The sequence below is a fragment of the Solea senegalensis genome, linkage group LG11 (assembly GCF_019176455.1).
Source record: "Solea senegalensis isolate Sse05_10M linkage group LG11, IFAPA_SoseM_1, whole genome shotgun sequence".
Taxonomy (NCBI): Eukaryota; Metazoa; Chordata; class Actinopteri; order Pleuronectiformes; family Soleidae; genus Solea; species Solea senegalensis.
Genome location: NC_058031.1, coordinates 24,568,366 through 24,589,415, shown reverse-complemented (window position 1 = coordinate 24,589,415; position 21,050 = coordinate 24,568,366). Strand labels below are relative to the sequence as shown.

General features: G+C 44.7%; 1 protein-coding gene across 1 annotated transcript; it reads left to right on the top strand.

Moving 5' to 3' along the window:
• Positions 1-207: 207 nt before the first annotated feature.
• LOC122776882 (NLR family CARD domain-containing protein 3-like) lies at positions 208-8,645 on the top strand. The gene is made up of 8 exons (XM_044037644.1): positions 208-236; positions 497-690; positions 1,126-3,001; positions 3,640-3,813; positions 4,738-4,911; positions 6,778-6,951; positions 7,108-7,281; positions 8,223-8,645. Exons 1-8 carry the CDS (start codon positions 208-210, stop codon positions 8,233-8,235), a joined length of 2,808 nt encoding a protein of 935 aa, XP_043893579.1. The 3' UTR covers positions 8,236-8,645.
• Positions 8,646-21,050: the final 12,405 nt, after the last annotated feature.

Below are 21,050 nucleotides of genomic sequence, written 5' to 3'. Positions count from 1 at the left end.
CCTGACATGTTAGTGATAAAGAAATGTCCACCCGTCCTAAATGTCAGTGATAAAGAAATGTTCACAGACATGTCCACCCCCGACATGTTAGTGATAAAGAAATGCTTCACAGAGACATGTCCACCTGTTCCTGACATGTTATTATTAATAAATGAAATGCTTCACAGAGACATGTCCACCTGTCCCTGACATGTTAGTGATAAAGAAATGTCTTCACAGAGACCAGTCCCTGACGTGTCGGTGATAAAGAAATGTCTTCACAGACACATGTCCACCTGTCCCCGACATGTCAGTGATAAAGAAATGTCTTCAGAGACATGTCCACGATAATGAAATGTCTTCACATTACATTACATGTCATTTAGCAGACGCTTTTATCCAAAGCAACTTACAATGGAATTGAGTACAATCAGCCAGGGGTGGGATCGAACTTGCGACCATGATGTCTTTTGCACACAGGGTAGGGTCTTAACCACTGAGCCACTCCACTTCACAGAGACCAGTTTGCTGTTTCTGTGGACGAGCAGACGTCCCGCTGTCCTCTGTGTCAGGACGTCCTAAAGGATCCAGTCTCCACCAGCTGCGGTCACTGGTTCTGCAGACACTGCATCTCCTCATACTGGGACCAGTCTGGTCCACCAGGAGACTCCTGCTGTCCCCAGTGTGGACAGAGACCCAGACCAGGACCAGGTAAAGAGCATGAGACCAAACATTCACATTTGTTCTTCATCACTTTCACTTTCATAAACAGAGACCAACAAACTTTTAAAATGAAAGAACAAGAGAAAAATGTTTCAAGGTGAAATCTGTTCCTCATGTTAATGAAAGTGATAATGAAGGTGATTCAGTTTAATCCTCTGCTGCCCTCTACAGGTTCAACACAGGATTGTTTGCACTCATTTTCCAGCTTTTCTATTATTGTTGTTGTTTTCTATGCAGATGATACACTTTCCTTCACAGTCATCACAGTTATTCTAGAATGATTCCGTCTTTCAGAATACAACAATATCACATAAAGACGTGACACTGTCAGGGTTTTTTTATTAAAACACTTTTTTAGTTTTTCTGTGGCTGATGAAAATAATCCTCAGCTACTCAGTTTCTTTGTCTCTTGTCTTTCAGCAGATGTTCTTCTGCAGAAGGTTCTAGATGAACACAAGATCAGTCTGAGGAGCAGATTTGAACATGTAACTGAAGGAACTGAAGGAACAGGAAGTAGAACCCTCCTGAACAGGATCTTCACTGAGCTCTACATCACAGAGGGACAGAGTGAAGAGGTCAATACTCAACACGAGGTGATGCAGCTGGAGACGACCTCCAAGAAGAAGATGGTCCAGGACACTTCCATCAAATGCTGCGACATCTTTAAAGCCTTACCTGACCAGCAGGGGAGCATCAGAGTCGTCCTGACCAACGGCGTCGCTGGTGTTGGAAAAACCTTCTCGGTGCAGAAGTTCACTCTGGACTGGGCCGAGGGTTTGGAAAACCAGGACATGAATCTGCTGATTGTGCTCTCGTTCAGGGAGCTGAACCTGATCAGAGATCAGCAGCACAGTCTTCTCACGCTGCTCCATGTTTTCTATCCAACATTAGAGAAGGTCAGAGCAGAGGAGCTCGCTGTCTGTAAACCTTTGTTCATCTTTGACGGCCTGGATGAAAGCAGACTCTCACTGGACTTCAGCAGCAGGACGCTGGTTTCTGACGTCACACACAGGTCATCAGTCAACATGCTGCTGACCAACCTCATCCAGGGGAATCTGCTCCCCTCGGCTCTCATCTGGATAACTTCTCGACCTGCAGCGGCCAATCAGATCCCTCCTACATGTGTTGCCAGGGTAACAGAAGTACGAGGCTTCACTGACGACCAGAAGGACGAGTACTTCAGGAAGAGATCCAGAACTGCAGATCTGTCCAGCAGAATCATCTCACACATCAAGACGTCCAGGAGCCTCCACATCATGTGTCAAGTCCCAGTCTTCTGCTGGATCAGTGCTACAGTTCTGGAGCACATGTTGACCACAGAGCAGAGAGGAGAGCTGCCCAAGACCCTGACAGACCTGTACTCACACTTCCTGCTGGTTCAGACCAAGAGGAAGAAGAACAAGTACGATAAAGGACGTGAGACGAGTCCACAGGAGCTGATGAAGGCCGACAGCGACTTTCTTCTGAAGCTGGGGAGGCTGGCCTTTGAACATCTGCAGAAAGGAGACATCATGTTCTACCAAGAAGACCTGGAGCGGTGTGGTCTAAGTGTGACAGAGGCCTCAGTGTACTCAGGAGTTTGTACAGAGATCTTCAGAAGAGAGAGCGTGATCTTCCAAAAATCAGTCTACTGCTTTGTTCATCTGAGCGTTCAGGAGTTTCTGGCTGCAGTCTACATGTTCCACTGTTTCACCAACAGGAAGACAGAGGTACTGCAGGACTTCTTCAGACAAGAAGATAAAGACATGAAGACAGAGGTCCGGGAGAACTTCCTGAGAAAACCTCATTGTATTGACAAGCTCTCCTCATTTTTTGAAACCGTTGCTGAGAGTGACTTATCTCTGGATGTGTTCCTGAACGCAGCCATGGAGAAATCCCTTCAAAGTGAAAATGGTCACCTGGACCTGTTTGTTCGCTTCCTTCATGGGCTCTGTCTGGGAACCAACCAGAGACTCTTAGGAGGTCTGCTGGGTCAGACTCAGAACAGTCCAGAAATCATCCAGAGGGTCATGGAGAACCTGAAGAAGATGAACACAGAGAACATCTCACCTGACAGAAGCATCAACATCTTCCACTGTCTGACAGAGATGAACGACCAATCAGTGCATCAGGAGATCCAAGAGTTCATGAAGTCAAAGAACAGAGGACAGAGACTCTCTGTGATCCACTGCTCAGCTCTGGCCTACATGCTGCAGATGTCTGAGGAGGTTCTGGATGAGTTGGACCAGAGCAAGTACAGAACATCAGACCAGGGGAAACAGAGACTGATCCCAGCTGTGAGGAACTGCAGGAAGGCTGAGTGAGTTCAGACATGATCAATAACATCATCAGTCAGTGATGATTCATGGTTTGGTTTATCAAATACACACAGAAGTCAGTTCTTCTTATTCTTCTCAGTTCGTTTCTGGAGATGTTTTAAATGATGAAAGTGAAGATTTGTCAGCTGGTTGTGATTCTTGTTTTGAACTGAATAAAAACACCAAATCACAACATTCTCTCAAGTCTCTGTTCATGATAAGACAGAAAGACAAGAGAAACCAACAGTTCACACAATGAACAAACACTAGGGGGCAGTGGAGAGAAAATCTGTGACAGAACCAGACTCAAACATGTGCAGCATCTGCCTCGACCGGTTGTGGTGAAAGGACAAAATGGAGGACAGAGGAGAGGAGGGGGAGAGAAAGTGAAAGAGGGAGGTGAGGTAGAGACAGAAGAGAGAGACCAGGAGCAGAAATATAACAGTTGTGTCAGCTTCTAAGTTTAAACAGGACTTATGACATTTTTATACAACTACAATGTTATTGGTGTTCTATTAATGAGACATAAACATTAGACTGATATCAACTTTAATTATAGTATCATATTAATAATAATAACAATACTACTGGTTTCAAGCAGCAACTTTGTCTAAAGTCTCATCTTTTATTCTTTATTCAGGTTGAGGGGCTGCAGTTTGACAGACATCAGCTGTTCTTCTCTGGTCTCAGCTCTGAAGTCCAACCCCTCACACCTGAGAAAACTGAACCTGAGTCTGAACAAGCTGCAGGATTCAGGAGTGAAGCTGCTGTGTTCTGGACTGGAGAGTCCACATTGTAGACTGGAGACTCTGAGGTGAGTTCACTGACTCTCTGTTACTGTTGTAAATGTCAGATGTTTAATCCACAACTGAAAGTCATTCATGTTGTCACATGAGTTGAATCAGTGATGGTTGTTCCATGTTTCCACTTTTTCTTCCCTCAGATGTAGAATCAGGATCTTTTCACAGCTGACGTGTTTTTTGTTTTCTAAAGTGTTTCAGTCGCTGTAGTTTTCACGTCAGTCGCAGCTTTGACCTTTTCTGACTGAACTTGATGTTTTTCACTTTCTCCTCTGACACGTTCACATGTAGCCAATCAGAATGAGTGTTGTTGATGATGTCACAGCTGTGACTGTTTACAAACAAACAGGAGCTTCCTCTCATCTTCACTGTGACGTGGGCGTGTCCCAACTGTCACATGACTCGTCATCTGGTGTATGTTTGGCGGACGACCGTGTCCCAGAATTCTTTGCAGCAATAAAGGTGGTGGTAATGCACCTTTAAGCTGGTTTACTAAACACAGACGAATCAAAGAATCAAATCAAGTGTAAAATATAGAATTGTAAAGATGTTGAGAAGAAGTGTGATTCAGGACTTTGAAGTGTAGAGGGCAGTATTGAACCTCTCAGTGTACAGCCTGCACACAGACTCCACCTGTTTCTGCTTCTTATCATTGATTCATTTCATTGAGTTGAACTTGATGTGAAAAGTGAGGCTGTGTTGAAATTCACCTGTGATTTCTTTGTCATTTTGCTGCTGTTTCTTTGCGTCAAACGTCTTTATTCTTCACGTTCACTTGAACTGAACCTTCACACACTCGTGTGTCTCACAGTCACATGACTCATGCTTTCTAAATACACTGTAGAAAATGTTCAGATACATTTTCATCCTCACAGCTGATATTTGACTCACACATTAAAATTCACCTGCTGAACAAAACACTTTTATTCTTTATTCAGGTTGAGGGGCTGCAGTTTGACAGAGATCAGCTGTTCTTCTCTGGTCTCAGTTCTGAAGTCCAACCCCTCACACCTGAGAGACCTGAACCTGAGTGAGAACAAGCTGCAGGATTCAGGAGTGAAGCTGCTGTGTTCTGGACTGGAGAGTCCACATTGTAGACTGGAGACTCTGTGGTGAGTTCACTGACTCTCTGTTACTGTTGTAAATGTCAGATGTTTAATCCACAACTGAAAGTCATTCATGTTGTCACATGAGTTGAATCAGTGATGGTTGTTCCATGTTTCCACTTTTTCTTCCCTTAGATGTAGAATCAGGATCTTTTCTTGTCTTGGTCTCGAGACCACTTTTTGAAGGTCTCGGTCTCGCTTAGGAGTCGACTGCATTTTTACTCGGTCTTGTCTCGGTCTCGGACAAAGCGGACTCTGGATTTTATTTCAAGACCGGTCAAGACCACAATTGTGGGGATATCAATAAATTGCTAGTGCATGTTTGGATGAACTTGTTAATATCATTACTGTGATTGTGTGTAAATCGTATTTCTTCAGGTAAAAACAATAACTTGACTCATTTATCATTTGAAATGTTTGTCACCGTTAACGGCCGTCACCCCTCCCGCCCCCTTTCACACGCCCCCCATAAAAGTGCATGTGAGTGACAGGAGAAGAGGCCGTGAGAAGATGTCAGTCAACTCATCTAGAATAAAATGTGCTTACCTGAACCACAAAGACTGTTCATTCTGCAAAGTGACGCTAACGGCCTTGGTCTTGTCTTAGTGTCGACCCCTCAAAGTCTTGGTCTGGACTTGGTCTCGGTTTAGGTGGTCTTGACTACAACACTACTATACTACGTTGATATCAGCGCGATATAAACTGTTGAGGAATATTGAGATGATTTGTCTCATGTCCTCACACAGAGACACTGAACACAGGAGCTCAGCTTCACGGCTGAGACACAAACAGATCGCTGCTGTTGTTGTGGGCGAGTGCGTCTGCAGTTATAAAACCAATCAATGATTATTAGACTAAAACATGAAATATGCTCATTCTGATATGATCATGTACTCAAAACGGACCGAGCAACATAACACAGACAAGTTAGCTTAGCATTTTTATATGATATGTTTGTAGTCGCGCTGTGATATGAAAACTGTTGCTGGCAAACTTTGCATTTGACTTTTTTATCAGCATCTATTTTTGTAAAATGCTGCCACACTTTGACGTCTGTGACATGTTAGAGGACGACTGACTGTAGCTCAACATGAAATAAATCCACCGCACGTTCTGTAGTCTTTCTGTCTCCTGTGGGTTGGGCTAATCCAAAACACTGAAAACAAGGGGTGTGTTCTCTGAAGACACACTGTGATCTGTGGAACAGGGGGGCTCTGAAAACACCCCCATAAGCACTTGGTATATTCCTCCAGATGAAATCAAATGAACCAAAGACTGTATGAAATTAAGGTCCACATGGTGGAGTAGTGGTTAGCACTCTCGCCTTTTAGCGAGAAGACCCGGGTTCGAGCCCCGGTTGGAACAAGGGCCTTTCTGCATGGAGTTTGCATGTTCTCCCCGTGTGTGCGTGGGTTCTCTCCAGGTTCTCCGGCTTCCTCCCACAGTCCAAAAACATGCAATGTGGGGATTAGGTAAATTGGACACTCTAAATTGACCATGGGTGTGAGAGCGAATGGTTGTTTGTCTCGATGGACTGGCGAACTGTCCAGGGGGTACCCCGCCTATCGCTCGATGTAGCTGAGATTGGCACAGCACCTCCCGCGACCCTCTGGTGGAGGATAAAGTGGGAGATGATGACTGACTGTATGAAATTAACACGACAACAAGTCGACTGGTTCCACAGAGTTTGAGTGGAACCAGAACGTATGGACTGATTAATGGACCAGTCGACCGGGACTTTACAGTCACATGACTCATGCTTTCTAAATACACTGTAGAAAATGTTCAGATACATTTTCATCCTCACAGCTGATATTTGACTCACACATTAAAATTTACCTGCTGAACAAAACACTTTTATTCTTTATTCAGGTTGAGGGGCTGCAGTTTGACAGAGATCAGCTGTTCTTCTCTGGTCTCAGCTCTGAAGTCCAACCCCTCACACCTGAGAGACCTGAACCTGAGCTGGAACAAGCTGCGGGATTCAGGAGTGAAGCTGCTGTGTTCTGGACTGGAGAGTCCACATTGTAGACTGGAGACTCTGTGGTGAGTTCACTGACCGAAGCTGCTGTTGTTTTTTTAAACTTTCATTTCATTTACATTAAACTCATTTTATTCACTGATGAATAAAATAAACTCCTTACACACACACACACACACTCACACATTGTTCTAAAGTCTCATCTTTTATTCTTTATTCAGGTTGAGGGGCTGCAGTTTGACAGAGATCAGCTGTTCTTCTCTGGCCTCAGCTCTGAAGTCCAACCCCTCACACCTGAGAGACCTGGACCTGAGTCTGAACAAGCTGCAGGATTCAGCAGTGAAGCCTCTGTGTGATCTTCAGAAGAGTCCAGACTACAGACTGAAGACTCTGTTGTGAGTAGAGTGTTGTTCTAATCACAGTCAGACAAACATCAGTGTTTCCTCAGTGAAGCTGTGACAGCACAATAGTGACAGACTTCATGATTGGACACAAAGACACAGAGAGACAACAGACGAGCCACGAGCTGCTGCTACTCACAGACTAGAGCTGAGCGCCTCACATGATGAGCGTCCATCAGCTGTTTGTAGTTTGACTTCATCACAGATTATAGATCCACTGTATCATACACTGTAAAAACAGCAGCACATCTTGTTTGGTTAGAAAACGTCAAAGTAGCCACTTTCAGACTGGAACGTCATTTTCCTTCAAACTCTGACAAAAGCATGAAGAAATGAGCAAAATATCAAGAAATGATCTTTATCACAAGCAAAGAAATGAAAGTGAGTCTTCTCTGACTTTAAGAATTGACACCTTGGCAAGGGAGAACCCAAAAGCACGACAACGAGGCAGGAAAACGCAGATTACTAAGTCCAAAAGCAGGAAATCAGTCACAAACAGGCAAGCACATCAGAACAAGAAGACTAACTAGAAATGCTGGAGCAAAAAACCAACACAAGACCATCTGAAAATGGGCTGCTATATAATCACTGAGGGACTAATGAGCCAATGGAAAAGCAGGTGAGGGAAATGAGTTGATTGCATGGAAGAAAGATGACAGGAGAACTAGTGACAAGACATGGAAACAAATGAAAAAGACATGAAACAAACGAAGAGTTAGTGTAAGTACGTAAGTACAGAGAGAGTGAATTTGACCTTTGTGTTTTAAACACAGCAGTAGTGAAGCAGGAGCAGCAGGGATTTCATTCAAACTGTTGTTTGTTACTGTTTATTAAAGCTTACATGAAGTTGTCATTCTCTTCTTTTAAGACATCTGTCCACATCTGAGCTGCATCACTGACTCTGACTCTTCTTCTTTGTCGTCTTCTCTCAACAGGTGGAAGTCATGAACGTGATAAGTGTGTGTGTGTGTGTGACGCTGCTTCAACAGATCTGTGACAGAACTCCAACGATGATGGTGTGATTTTTCAGTCCTAACGTCCTGAACCTGTGATGAGCTGTTTCCACATTTAACATAATGTGTCTTTAATCCAAGAGTATTCATCTACAATGTTAATAATATCCATAACCTTTATTACATTATGTATAATTACATATCTAACAGTTTAACCCTGACCAGTCAACATGTGTTTCCTTTTCATTTGCATCAGTTCAATGTATCTATGTTGTCTACTGATGAGTTTTTAAATAATGCTTTTAAAATATATAGAATGACTCAGCTCCTATGAAACAAATACAAATACAAGAACACACACATATTCTTGTACAGTGTTCTTCTTGAGGACACCCAGAGACATGATATTATGTAAAAAAGACAAATGCTATCGCTGCTTTGATGATCGAATGTAGTTTTCAAACTGATATGGCTGCAAGGGAAAAAACCTGCATTTGAGTGAAAACGCAGGTTTTAAAGGAGGTGAGAGTCGACTTGTGAACAGCATGAGATCACATCACAAAATGTTGGCTCCAGAAAACAATACTGTCAAACAACTACATGTACTAATGTACAAATGACTTACTCAATCAGACTCCATCAGAAAGATTTCGGTGAAAACGATGGCAGAAATGGCCAATGAGTGAGACTGTATGCATGTATGATACTAAGTACATAAGTATGATACTTTGTCTTTTGGATATACTTAAATATGTGTAATTGTTCAATGTTTTTTATTTGTCTTTTGTTTATGAAAATTATCTATAAATAAAGAGTTAAAAAAGAAAGAAAAAATGGAAATCACGTGCTGATGGTTCTCAGAATCAGAATCAGAAGAGTTTTATTGCCAAGTATGATTTGCACATACATGGAATTTGTTCTGGTGACATAGGTGCATACAAGCATACAAAGTTTAAAAAAAAAAGTGAAACAGTAAGAAGTTAAGTGAAACAGTAAAACAGTAAAAGTTAAGTGAAACAGTAACGTATTGTATATATACACAGTATATAAATGTTTTTTTTTTTTTTTTTTTTTTTTTTAAAGATGAAAAAGAGCACTACAGAAGAGCAGTAAAGAGCAGTACAACTGGGCAGTAAGTGAGTAACAGTGAAATATTCACCAGGTGCAAAAGTTCACGGTAATGACGTTAATGTAACGCATAAAGGATGTAAGATAATGTGACATGTAGAGGCAGAGGAGGAGTGTGAGGAGTCAGAGTGTCAGGGGGGTCTCCGGGCCTTGTTGATAAGGCTCGTAGCAGACGGGAAAAAACTGTTCTTGTGGCGTGAGGTTCTGGTCCTGATGGACCGCAGCCTCCTGCCAGAGGGGAGTGACTCAAAGAGTTTCTGTCCCGGGTGGGAGGGATCAGCCATAATCTTTCCTGCACGCCTCAGGGTTCTGGAGGCGAACAGGTCCTGGAGGGATGGAAGATTGCAGCCGATCACCTTCTCTGCAGACCGAATGACACGCTGCAGTCTGCCCTTGTCCTTGGCCGTGGCAGCAGCGTACCAAATGGTGATGGAGGAGGTGAGGATGGACTCAATGATGGAGGAGTAGAAGTGCACCATCATTGTCTTTGGCAGGCTGAATTTCTTCAGCTGCCGCAGGAAGTACATCCTCTGCTGGGCTTTTTTGATGAGAGAGCTGATGTTCAGCTCCCACTTGAGGTCCTGGGTGATGATAGTTCCCAGGAAGCGAAAGGAATCCACAGTGTCAACTGTGGAGTCACAGAGGTTGATGGGTGCAGGTGAGGCTGGGTTCTTCCTGAAGTCCACGACCATCTCCACTGTCTTTAGAGCGTTGAGCTCTAGGTTGTTTCGGTTGCACCAAGTGACCAGCTGGTCAACCTCCCACCTGTAGGCGGACTCGTCACCATCAGAGATGAGTCCGATGAGAGTGGTGTCGTCCGCGAACTTCAGGAGCTTGACGGACTGGTGACTGGAGGTGCAGCTGTTTGTGTACAGGGAGAAGAGCAGAGGAGAAAGAACGCAGCCCTGGGGGGATCCGGTGCTGATGACCTGTGAGTCGGAGACATGTTTTCCCAGCTTCACATGCTGCTTCCTGTCAGACAGGAAGTCAGTGATCCACCTGCAGATGGAGTCAGGCACGCTCAGCTGGGAGAGCTTCTCCTGGAGCAGAGCCGGGATGATGGTGTTGAAGGCAGAGCTGAAATCCACAAACAGGATCCTGGCGTAGGTTCCTGCAGAGTCCAGGTGCTGGAGGATGTGGTGGAGGGCCAGATTGATTGCATCGTCTACAGACCTGTTGGCTCTGTAGGCAAACTGCAGTGGGTCCAGGAGTGGGTTGGTGATGGCTTTCAGGTGTGAAAGCACAAGACGCTCAAAGGACTTCATAACAACAGAGGTCAGGGCGACGGGTCTGTAGTCATTAAGTCCTGTGGTCCTTGGCTTTTTGGGAACAGGGATTATTGTCGAGGTCTTGAAGCAGGCTGGCACGTGACATTGCACGTTTGCACGTTTCCACTGATGAAACATCGCCTTCTAAACAGTGAGAGCAGAAGTCATTGCATATACTGAGCATATGTTCATACAGGTACAGAGACCAAAAAGGGAGTTACCATTAAATACAAATAACAATGTTTTCTGTTTTATAATAGAGAGTTTTACAGTGTACATAAGGATATACATTACAGACATAATATAGTTTTACAGCGTACATAAGGATATACATTACAGACATAATAGAGCGTTTTACAGTGTACATGAGGATATACATTACAGAGATAATAGAGAGTTTTACAGTATACGTGAGGATATACATTACAGAGATAAGAGAGTTTTAAGGTATACATAAGGATTACATTAAATGCAGCCTTAGGAGGTCACAAGCCAGTGTCTTTTTGAGCCGGTTCCAAGCCCGGATAAATGCAGAGGGTTGCATCGGAAAGGGTATCCGACGTAAAACTTGTGCCAAAACCAAATATGCAAATCGAACCTATGACTTCCATACCGGATCGGTCGAGGCCCGGGTTAACAACGACTGCCATTGGTGCTGATAACCTACAGGGTAACGGTGGAAATTGGTCGAAGGAGGAGAGGAGGAAGGCGGGTTCAGAAACAGAGAGAAAAGAGGAAAGGCAAGAGTCTGGGTCTGAGAGTAGGGACTTTGAATATTGGGACAATGACGGGAAAAGCTAGAGAGTTGATTGACATGATGCAGAGAAGGAAGGTGGATATACTGTGTGTCCAGGAGACCAGGTGGAAAGGTAGCAAGGCAAGAAGCTTAGATGCAGGTTTTAAGTTGTACTATTATGGTATTGATAGGAAGAGAAATGGAGTAGGGGTTATCCTAAAGGAGGAGTTTGTTAGGAATGTCCTGGAAGTGAAAAGAGTGTCAGATAGACTGATGAGTCTGAAGCTTGAAATTGAAGGTGTGATGTTAAATGTTATTAGTGGCTATGCCCCACAGGTGGGATGTGAATTAGAGGAGAAGGAAACATTCTGGAGTGAGTTAGATGAAGTGATGCAGAATATCCCCAGAGGTGAGAGAGTGGTAATTGGTGCAGACTTCAATGGACATGTTGGTGCAGGAAATAGAGGTCATGAAGAAGTGATGGGCAGGTTTGGTATCCAAGACAGGAACACAGAGGGACAGATGGTGGTAGACTTTGCAAAAAGGATGGAAATGGCTGCAGTGAATCCTTTTTTCCAGAAGAGGCATGAGCATAGGGTGACTTATAAGAGTGGAGGTAGGAGCACACACGTAGACTACATCTTGTATAGACGATGTAATCTGAAGGAGATCAGTGACTGCAAAGTAGTGGTGGGTGAGAGTGTAGCAAGTCAGCATAGGATGGTGGTTTGTAGGATGAATCTGGTGACAAGGAAGACGAAGAGGACAAAGACAGAACAAAGGACAAAGTGGTGGAAGCTGAAAAGAGAGGACTGTTCTGTGGTTTTCAGGGAGGAGTTGAGAAAGAATTTAAAGCGCTTTAAGCAGCCGCAGCTGAGACAAAGTGCTGTACATGAAAAGAAATAAAACAAAAAGTAAAACAATAAAATTACTAAAACAATAAAAACAATAAAAAAACAAAAATGTTAAAACAATAAAAACAATGAAACAATAAAGATATTAAGAGAATAAAAACAATAAAACACTAAAAACAAGAGCAGATTCTCATGCTGAGTTGAAAGCCAAGGAATAAAAATTCAAGATTCAAGATTCAAGAGGTTTATTGTCATATGTTCAGTTAAGACAGACGTCACACTGCACAATGAAATTCTTACTTTGCACATCTCCCTGGTAAAAAATTAAATAAAAATATATATATAACTTAACAAGTTAAAAATGTACAGACTAAAAAAAAAACAAAATTGAAATTAAAATGAAAAATGAAAAATGGAATCTTAGAACAGATCCAAGGACAATATTGCACACTTGATTCTAGGAAGAAATGGTAACAAGTATTGACAGTACAGAGAGTAGCAGAAGTGTTTGTATGTTAATCAGTTCTGGGGTGTGTGTGTGTGTAGATCAGTTCACGGGTGTGAGGGAGGGGGGGGGGTCTTGATGAGGGAGCTGTTCACCAGCCTGATGGCCTGTGGATAAAAACTGTTTGTCATTCTTGTGGTTCTGGATCTTAGACTCCTGTAGCGTCTGCCTGATGGCAGCAGCGTGAAGAGTCTGTGCTGTGGGTGTGTGCTGTCTTTGATGATGTTGTGGGCTCTTCTGGTGGCCCTGATGGAGTAGATGTCCTGAAGTGAGTGGAAGGCTGCTCCAGAGATGGACTGTGCAGTTTTGACCACCCGCTGGAGGGCCTTCCTGTCTTGGGCAGTGCAGTTTCCATACCAGACTGTGATGGAACTGGTGAGGATGCTCTCGACTGTACACCTGTAGAAGTTGCTGATGATTTTGGATGACATGCCAAATTTCCTCAGCTTTCTCAGGAAGTACAGTCGCTGCTGGGCTTTTTTAATCCTTTGCTGTGCGTTGTGAGACCAAGTGAGGTCCTCGCTGATATAAGTCCCGAGGAATTTGAAGGTTTTCACCCTGTCCTCTTCTGTCTCACCTATGCACAGTGGTATGTGCTGCACTGTCTTCCTTCTCGGGTCAATGATCATCTCCTTGGTCTTTTCTGCATTCAAGGAGAGATTATTGTCCTGACACCAGGCCACAAGTTCTGCCACCTCTCTCCTATACGCTGTCTCCGACCCACCAGTAATCAGTCCGATGACTGTAGTATCGTCAGCAAACTTTACGATACTGTTGTTGTTCTGGGTGGCCACACAATCGTAGGTGAAGAGGGTGTACAGTAAGGGACTCAGCACGCAGCCCTGGGGGGTCCCTATGCTTACAGTTCTTGTTTGAGATGTGCAGTTGCCAACTCTGACTGACTGGGGTCTGTCATTGAGGAAGCTCAGCACCCAGTTACAGAGACCAGGTGACAAACCAAGAGTGAGGAGCTTAGTAGAGAGTTTATGGGGAATGACCATGTTAAACGCTGAGCTGTAGTCTATGAAAAGCAGTCTGACGTATGTATCCTTGGCCTCTAGGTGAGTGAGGGTGGTGTGAATGACAGTCTTGATGGCATCGTCTGTGGACCGGTTCTGACGGTACGCAAACTGTAAAGGGTCCAAGATGTCCGGGATGTTCTTTTTGATGTGTGTCATGACTATCCTCTCGAAACACTTCATCACTATAGGGGTGAGTGCAATGGGACGATAGTCATTCAGGTAGGTCACAATGTTTTTCTTCGGGAGAGGAACGATGGTGGTGGATTTGAAGCAGACAGGAACAACAGCTTGTGCTAGTGACAGGTTGTAGATATCAGCAAGCACATCAGCCAGTTCCCATGAACAGACCCTGAGGGCACGCCCGGAGATGTTGTCTGGGCCGGCTGCTTTCCGTGGATTTGTTCTCCTCAGAGCTGTATGCACCTCAGCTGTTGTCACGGTGAGTGGTGAGTCTTGTGCACGTTCCATGGTCAGTGGTCCTCTCTGTTGGTTGGTGTTGAGGGCCTCGAAGCGGGCATAGAACTCATTTAGCTCATCTGGTAGTGAGGGCTGGCTGTGGCCCATCTGTTCCCTGCTGGTAGTCAGTGATGTGCTGCAGTCCACATGCGACGGGAATCTGTGGTGGAGTAGAAACCCTCCTGCTTCAGTCTGTATTGCTTCTTGGCATCTCTGATGGACCTACGCAGGTCATATCATAGCCTTTTTGTAGTCCTCAGCGCTGCCTGAGGCAAATGCAGCGGAGCGTGCACGTAGCATGGACCTAACTTCAGTTGATCCAGGGTTTTTGGTTTGGGTATATCCTGCGACGTTTCGTGGGTACAATGTTTTCTTCACATGTACTGATGTAGCATGTGACACTGGAGGCATATTCCTGCAAGTCCACAATACAGTCAGTCCCTGTAGCAGCAGCTTTAAAAATGTCCCAATTTGCACTACCAAAGCAGTCCTGAAGCACCAGTTCAGTTTCTTCATTCCACACTTTAACAATAGTACATACTGGGGGGCTTGCTTGAGGCGTTGTCTGTATGCGGGGTAAAATGGGTTTTAAAAATAGACAGTGAGGGGGCTTGTCTAATGTGGAGCGGAATGACGTTCCAAAGTTTGGGACTGGCAATGGAAAAGGCTCTTTCCCCTCTGAGCTTCCGCTTAGACCTCGGTACCTCCAGGAGCAGCTGGTCAGCTGACCTGAGACACCGAGCAGGAGTGTAGGGATGGAGAAGCTCAGAGAGGTAAAGCGGGGCGAGACCATTTAAAGATTTAAAAACAAATAAAATAATCTTAAAATGGTGGGGGTTACTAGAGCTGCTCGGACCAAACACCATCACTTCTGTCTTCTTTTCATTGAATTTTAAAAAGTTTAGAGACATCCAGTCTTTAATGTCTTCAAGACATAGCAGAAGTGACTTCAGACAGGCATTTGTCTTTTTCAGTGGCACATAGATAAGCGTAAAAATGAAAGGAAATGCCGTGTTTTCTCAGGATGAAACCCAAGGGAAGCAGATACAGAGAGAAGAGCAGGGGCCCTAAAATTTAACCCTGTGGAACCCCATATGACAGCGGAGCAGAGCAGGACTCAGAGCCACCAAGCTGTACGCACATAGATCTTCCCTCAAGATACGATCTGAACCAATGTAGGGCGCTACCTCTAATGCCCACAAGGTGCTGCAAGTGTGACAGTAGAATGTTGTGGTCTACAGTGTCAAACGCTGCAGTACCACGTGGTGACCAGAGTCAACCGCCAACAAGGATGTCATTAAACACTCTTAATAAAGCTGACTCCGTACTATGCATTGTTTTAAAACCAGACTGTAAAACCTCCAGGATATCATGCTCATCCAGGAACGACTTCAACTAAGCGCAGACAACTTTTTCCAGGATTTTAGAAATAAAAGCCAGCTTGGAGATAGGTCTATAATTGGCTAGCATACCACAATCAAGGCCAGGTTTTTTAAGCAGGGTTGCACCACAGCATGTTTAAAACTTTCGGGGACAACACCAGAAGACAGGTCGCTGTTAATATTAGCCAGAACTGACTGCCCTATACAAGGGAAAACCTCTTTAAAAAGGTGAGGTGGGACAGTGTCACAGGGAGAGCCTGATGGCTTAATCTGGCCAACCACTTTTTCTAACGCAATCAAAGACACATGCTCAAAGGAATCAAGCACAGCTGAGCAAAGAACATGGTCAGAGGGGTCAGATGCCGGTGTGGTGATGAGAGCCCTTGCAGTAACAACCTTATCAATAAAGCTATTCAGGAAGCTATTACACATTTCAGGGGATTCCTCTGGGCACGCAGGCGGAGGTGAGCCAAGAACAGATTCAATGGTTTTAAATAACACACATGGGTTTTGAGAATTGGATTCAATAATGTCTGACAGGTGTGCTCTTGTTACAAGCTGGCCTCTTTTCCAGTGTTCTGGTAGCAGTGCCAGCAGTCTTTTAGGATTTGGCGAGAAACCTGCAGCTTGTCCTTTTTCCACCTGCGTTCAGCTTTGCGGCAATCCTGCCTGGCTGCACGAGTTTTCGCATTGAACCAGGGCTCAGGTTTAGCTCTGGGCTGCACAGTTTTAAATGGAGCCACAGAGTCCAGTATGGTTTGGCAGGAGGAGTGAAACCAGGAACTGAGCACCTCCGTGTTTGCAGAGGTTAAGTCAGCGCGCTGGTTAAAGGCAGCAGAGAACTGACTGGCAGTGACAGGGTTAAAAATCCGATGGCAGCGAGCAGGGGCGCCAGATTTAACTGCAGCACAGGAGACAACAGCTTCAAACAGCACTGGCAAATGATCCGAGAACACATTGTCACAGATTTCCACGTTTGACACAGACAGACCATGACAGGACGAGGTCTAGGGTGTGTCCATGTTCGTGTGTGGGGCCAGACACACACTGCTCCAAATTAAAAGAGTCAATAAGGCTTAAAAAGTCCTTCACCAACTGTTTATCAGGACAACACACATGAATGTTAAAATCCCCTACAAGGAGGACACGATCATACTTGGGCATAATTTCAGCCAGAAGATTGGAAAAGTCATTTAAGAAGTTTTTATTGTATTTGAACAGTCGGTAGATGACTACACAGCACCGGGTCGGAGTGACCCACCTCAAATACATTTGCTTCAAAGCTGGAAAAGGAGGGTGAGAAGGAGCGCTGCTTGCAGTTAAAATCATTTTTATAAAAAGTCGCCGTCCCTCCTCCACAACCCGACGACCGTGGGGAGTTAAAATAAGAACAGCCAGTCGGTAAAAGTTCGATCAGAGGGCTGCACTCACCAGCGCAATACACGTCTCTGTCACAAAGAGGAAGTCCAGGCAGCAGGAGTTGAAGAAATCCCTCAGGATAAACATTTTGTTCACCAGTGATCTGGCGTCCACCAGGCCGAACCTGGAAGGAGCCGGAGGCTTCGGTTCGGCAGACCACGAAGCCCGTGGTAGCGTCTTCAGACGCCGCGCTGAGAAAGTCGCGGAGGGCGGATGCGGCGAGTCCCTCAAATGAGCCGGTGACAGGTAAGAGGCAGGCGTCGATGGGATCCAGGAAACGCCGAGGCACGGTGAAGGGATGAATTAGTCCATGTCCTGTCCGGGAAACGGACGAAGATTGTACCAGCCAGATTTTCAGCTTCACCAGCCGGCCGCTGCATTTACCGCAGCGGTAAATTACTTCCGCCGAGGAAGTGGAGGCACAGTTTTCTGCCCACTTTGCTCAAATGCACATAGTTCTCCGATATTATGTCGAAGATCCAAAAGAGCCTGGCGATCATACACCATCAGAGACTCGATCTGATTAGTGCTTAGTGTTATAAACAACAGAAATATCAGCCATTGTAGGAGCAGACGGCAGCCAGCAACACGCGGTGGTGCCATCTTTGTTAAGGACATGTGACTGACATAATAGAGAGTTTTACAGTATACATGGACATTTCCTGTGGTGCACGCATATTCACTCTCTCACACTCAGAATATGCTTATGACTTTTTATATGTTATTAACCTTGTCTCTTTCTCTCCCTAGTTTGTGTCTTAACTTCCTTCCCTCTCTCTCTCTCTCTGTATTCTCATCATGCAGGTTGCGGGACCAAGATCCAGTTTCCGAGGCTACCCATATCATCACCATTATTATTATTTTGCAATTAAAAAGTCGATATCATTAAATGTATAAACTTGTAACTTGATACAGTTGTTGTGTATCTGCTCCTGGTCTCTCTCTCTCTTCTGTCTCTACCTCATCTCCCTCTTGTCCTTTCTCTCCCCCCATTTTCTGTCCTCCACCTCTCCTCTGTCCCCCATTTACCTTTCACCCCAACTGGTCGAGGAAGATGACTGCACATTTCTGAGCCTGGTTCTGTCAGAGATTTCTTCTTCTGTTTTTTCTCTCCACTGATGCCTAGTGTTTGCTCATTGTGTGAACTGTTGTGTTTCTCTGCTCTCCTTGATGTTGTCTATGTACAGACTTGAGATCATGTATGTTATGATTTGGCGCTATACAAATAAAATTGAATTGAATTGAATTGAATTGAATTGAATTGAATTGAATACCACCTGAGAGGTAATCCCACACTCATAGGGGGAGGGGACTTCAACATGGCACTCAACCCACAACCCACAGGCTCAGTAAGGCAGGAACAACATGGAACTGGCAATCGACAGAAACACTTAAACAATACATGAGTGATGATGGTCTTTGTGATGCTTGGTGCTCCTGTCATCCAGCCTTCTTCTCACCTGTACACAACTCCTATTCCAGAATTGACTTCTTTCTCACCATCAGCTCAATTCTATCAGATTCACCCTATCACCATTAGTGACCATGCACCAGTCTCACTAAAGATGACTAATAAGGCCATCACACCACCAACCAGAAACTGGAGATTTAATTCATGCAAATGTTTAACCAACTTACATTAAATAATGAAAAAACAACTATTACTCCATAAAAGACTCACAGTAATTTAACCCATGCACCAGATGAAATAAAGAGAGATTTCTATAACAACGTATATTCATCAAACAATAACTAATCTAGTATAGACATAAACACATTTTTAAACTCCATAGATCTACCAAAACCTAATCATGAACAGGTCAAGTTCCATATCACAATAGCTGAAGTGAATGAAGCCCTACTTCATATACCAAACAGGAAAGGCCTGGGACCAGATGGATTTCCTGTGGAATTCTACAAAAAAATATGGTCTACACCAACAGTCTATAAAATGGTAATAGAAATTCTTTCTTTCGCCACACACAAACGCAGCACATATCTGTGTCCACCCCTGTCCAATCTCACTTATCTGCAAAGGCCCAGCAAGGAGATTGGAAACAATCACCCTCTTCATAATCCACCCAGACCAGACAGGATTCATCCAGAATGCAGCAGCACGACTGGTCTTCAACTTACCAAACTTCTCCCACACTACACCGCTCCTCCGCTCCCTTCACTGGCTTCCTGTAGCTGCTTGCATCCGCTTCAAGACTCTAGTGCTTGCATTCCATGCTACAAATGGATCCGGTCCAGCCTACATCCAGGACATGATCAAAACCTACATCCAAGCCCGCCCACTCCGCTCTGCATCGGCAAACCAGCTTGCTGCCCCCTCACTGAGAGGATCGCAGAGGCATTGACAGAACTCGAGACTGTTCACTGTCCTCGCTCCCAAATGGTGGAACGAGCTCCCCACAACATCCGGACAGCAGAAAGCCTCCACATCTTCCGCCGCCGACTAAAAAAACATTTCTTCTGACTCTACCTCGACGAAGACCAAAAAAAGAAGAAAAAAACTGCTTAAAACACTTGCTTATACATCGCACTTATGACTAGCACTTAATAGTTTGCCTTACTTGAAGCTCTTACTTACTTCTAGCTCTTGTTTGTACCCAAATGTTTAAATGCACTTATTGTAAGTCGCTTTGGATAAAAGCGTCCACTAAATGACATTTAATGTAATGTAATGTAATTAAGGACAGACGTTGAACTAATAATACACGCAGATTAGTAAATATAATAGACTACTGCACAATCAATATACTTAAAGCAGCAGTGGTTTCACTTCATGCAGAAAAAGCATTTGATATAATAAACTGGAAATTCCTTCTTGTTACAATGCGTGAGTCATGAGGGGACTTTTATGTCAATTCCAGTGTCGTCTGTTTGGCATTGAGAAAACCCACACCACGCCATTCAGACCACAGTCCGACGGCCAGGTCGAACGTTTCAATGCCACACTGCAAAAGATCCTGGCCTCTACTGCAGAACGCTGTCACTGGGATTGGGATCTGATGATCCCTTATGCACTCATGGCTTACAGAGCGACCAAACACAGTGCTACTGGTTTCACACCCAACTATATGATGTTTGGACGCGAAATAAGTGAGCCAGTGGACCTTGTAGCTGGTTTGCCACCGGATTCTGATCCTGCACCTTCAGCTCCGGAGTATGTGCAACGGATGCGCGAGCGGCTGGAACTGGCTCACAACATCGCTAGAGAAGCCCTGGGCGAGGCAGTTTCACGTGCTAAAAGGCAATACGACAAGAACGCCTGCCACACGAAGTACAGCGTTGGGGACGCAGTGTGGTATCTTATTAAAGGAACACGTCATGTCAGGAACAAAGTTAAGAAGTTCCTCCCCTCCTATGAAGGACCCTTCTTCGTTATCGGACAGTTGGACGATCTAGTCTACCGGATCCAAAAGAGCCCGAGAGCCAAAGTCAAAGTTGTCCACCATGATCAACTAAAGCAGTACCGCAGCCGTGAGCCCCTGGACAACACCTGGGTCCTGGACCGAGCTCAGGACTGGTTGCCCACGGAGATCTTGCCACCAGATGTGGACGGGGACTCAGCGGACCAAGACCTTGGCCTGCACATTCTCTACCCTGCTGCCTCCATTGACGGTCCCAGCGATTCCCGACCGTCTACTCCACCTGCTCATGATTCCAACGTGATCGGGTCTCTTCCATCCACTCCTTCCCATGTGATACTTGACCATGGTGGGGGTGCGGTGGGAGAGCCACACCTACAGGCTCGGCGCGTGTTGCGGCCAAGACGTCAACGCAGAAGACCAAACTGGTACGGGGACTGGGTCACTGAGTCATAACTGCTCATGTTCGCACTGGAGCCTTTACAGTTTGCATTGGACTCTAGTTTTGTTTACAATGTTCTATGCATTTGCAAAAATAAGCACTTTTCATTGTTTATTGTTCAAGATAAAAAAAAAAAAAGTTGAAGAGACGATGGTTTTGCATATTTGCACTATATCCCATTTGAATGTATGTATTCTGATTACAGGATCAGCCAGTTAGTATTA

Bases quoted from the DNA above. Each gene is read 5' to 3' on its own strand.
- LOC122776882 (XM_044037644.1), top strand. From the start codon at position 208: ATGTCTTCACAGAGACCAGTCCCTGACGT. The intron at 237-496 runs GTCGGTGATAAA...TCCACTTCACAG, and splicing joins CAGAGACCAGTCCCTGACGT to AGACCAGTTTGCTGTTTCTG. The intron at 6,952-7,107 runs GTGAGTTCACTG...TTCTTTATTCAG, and splicing joins TGTAGACTGGAGACTCTGTG to GTTGAGGGGCTGCAGTTTGA.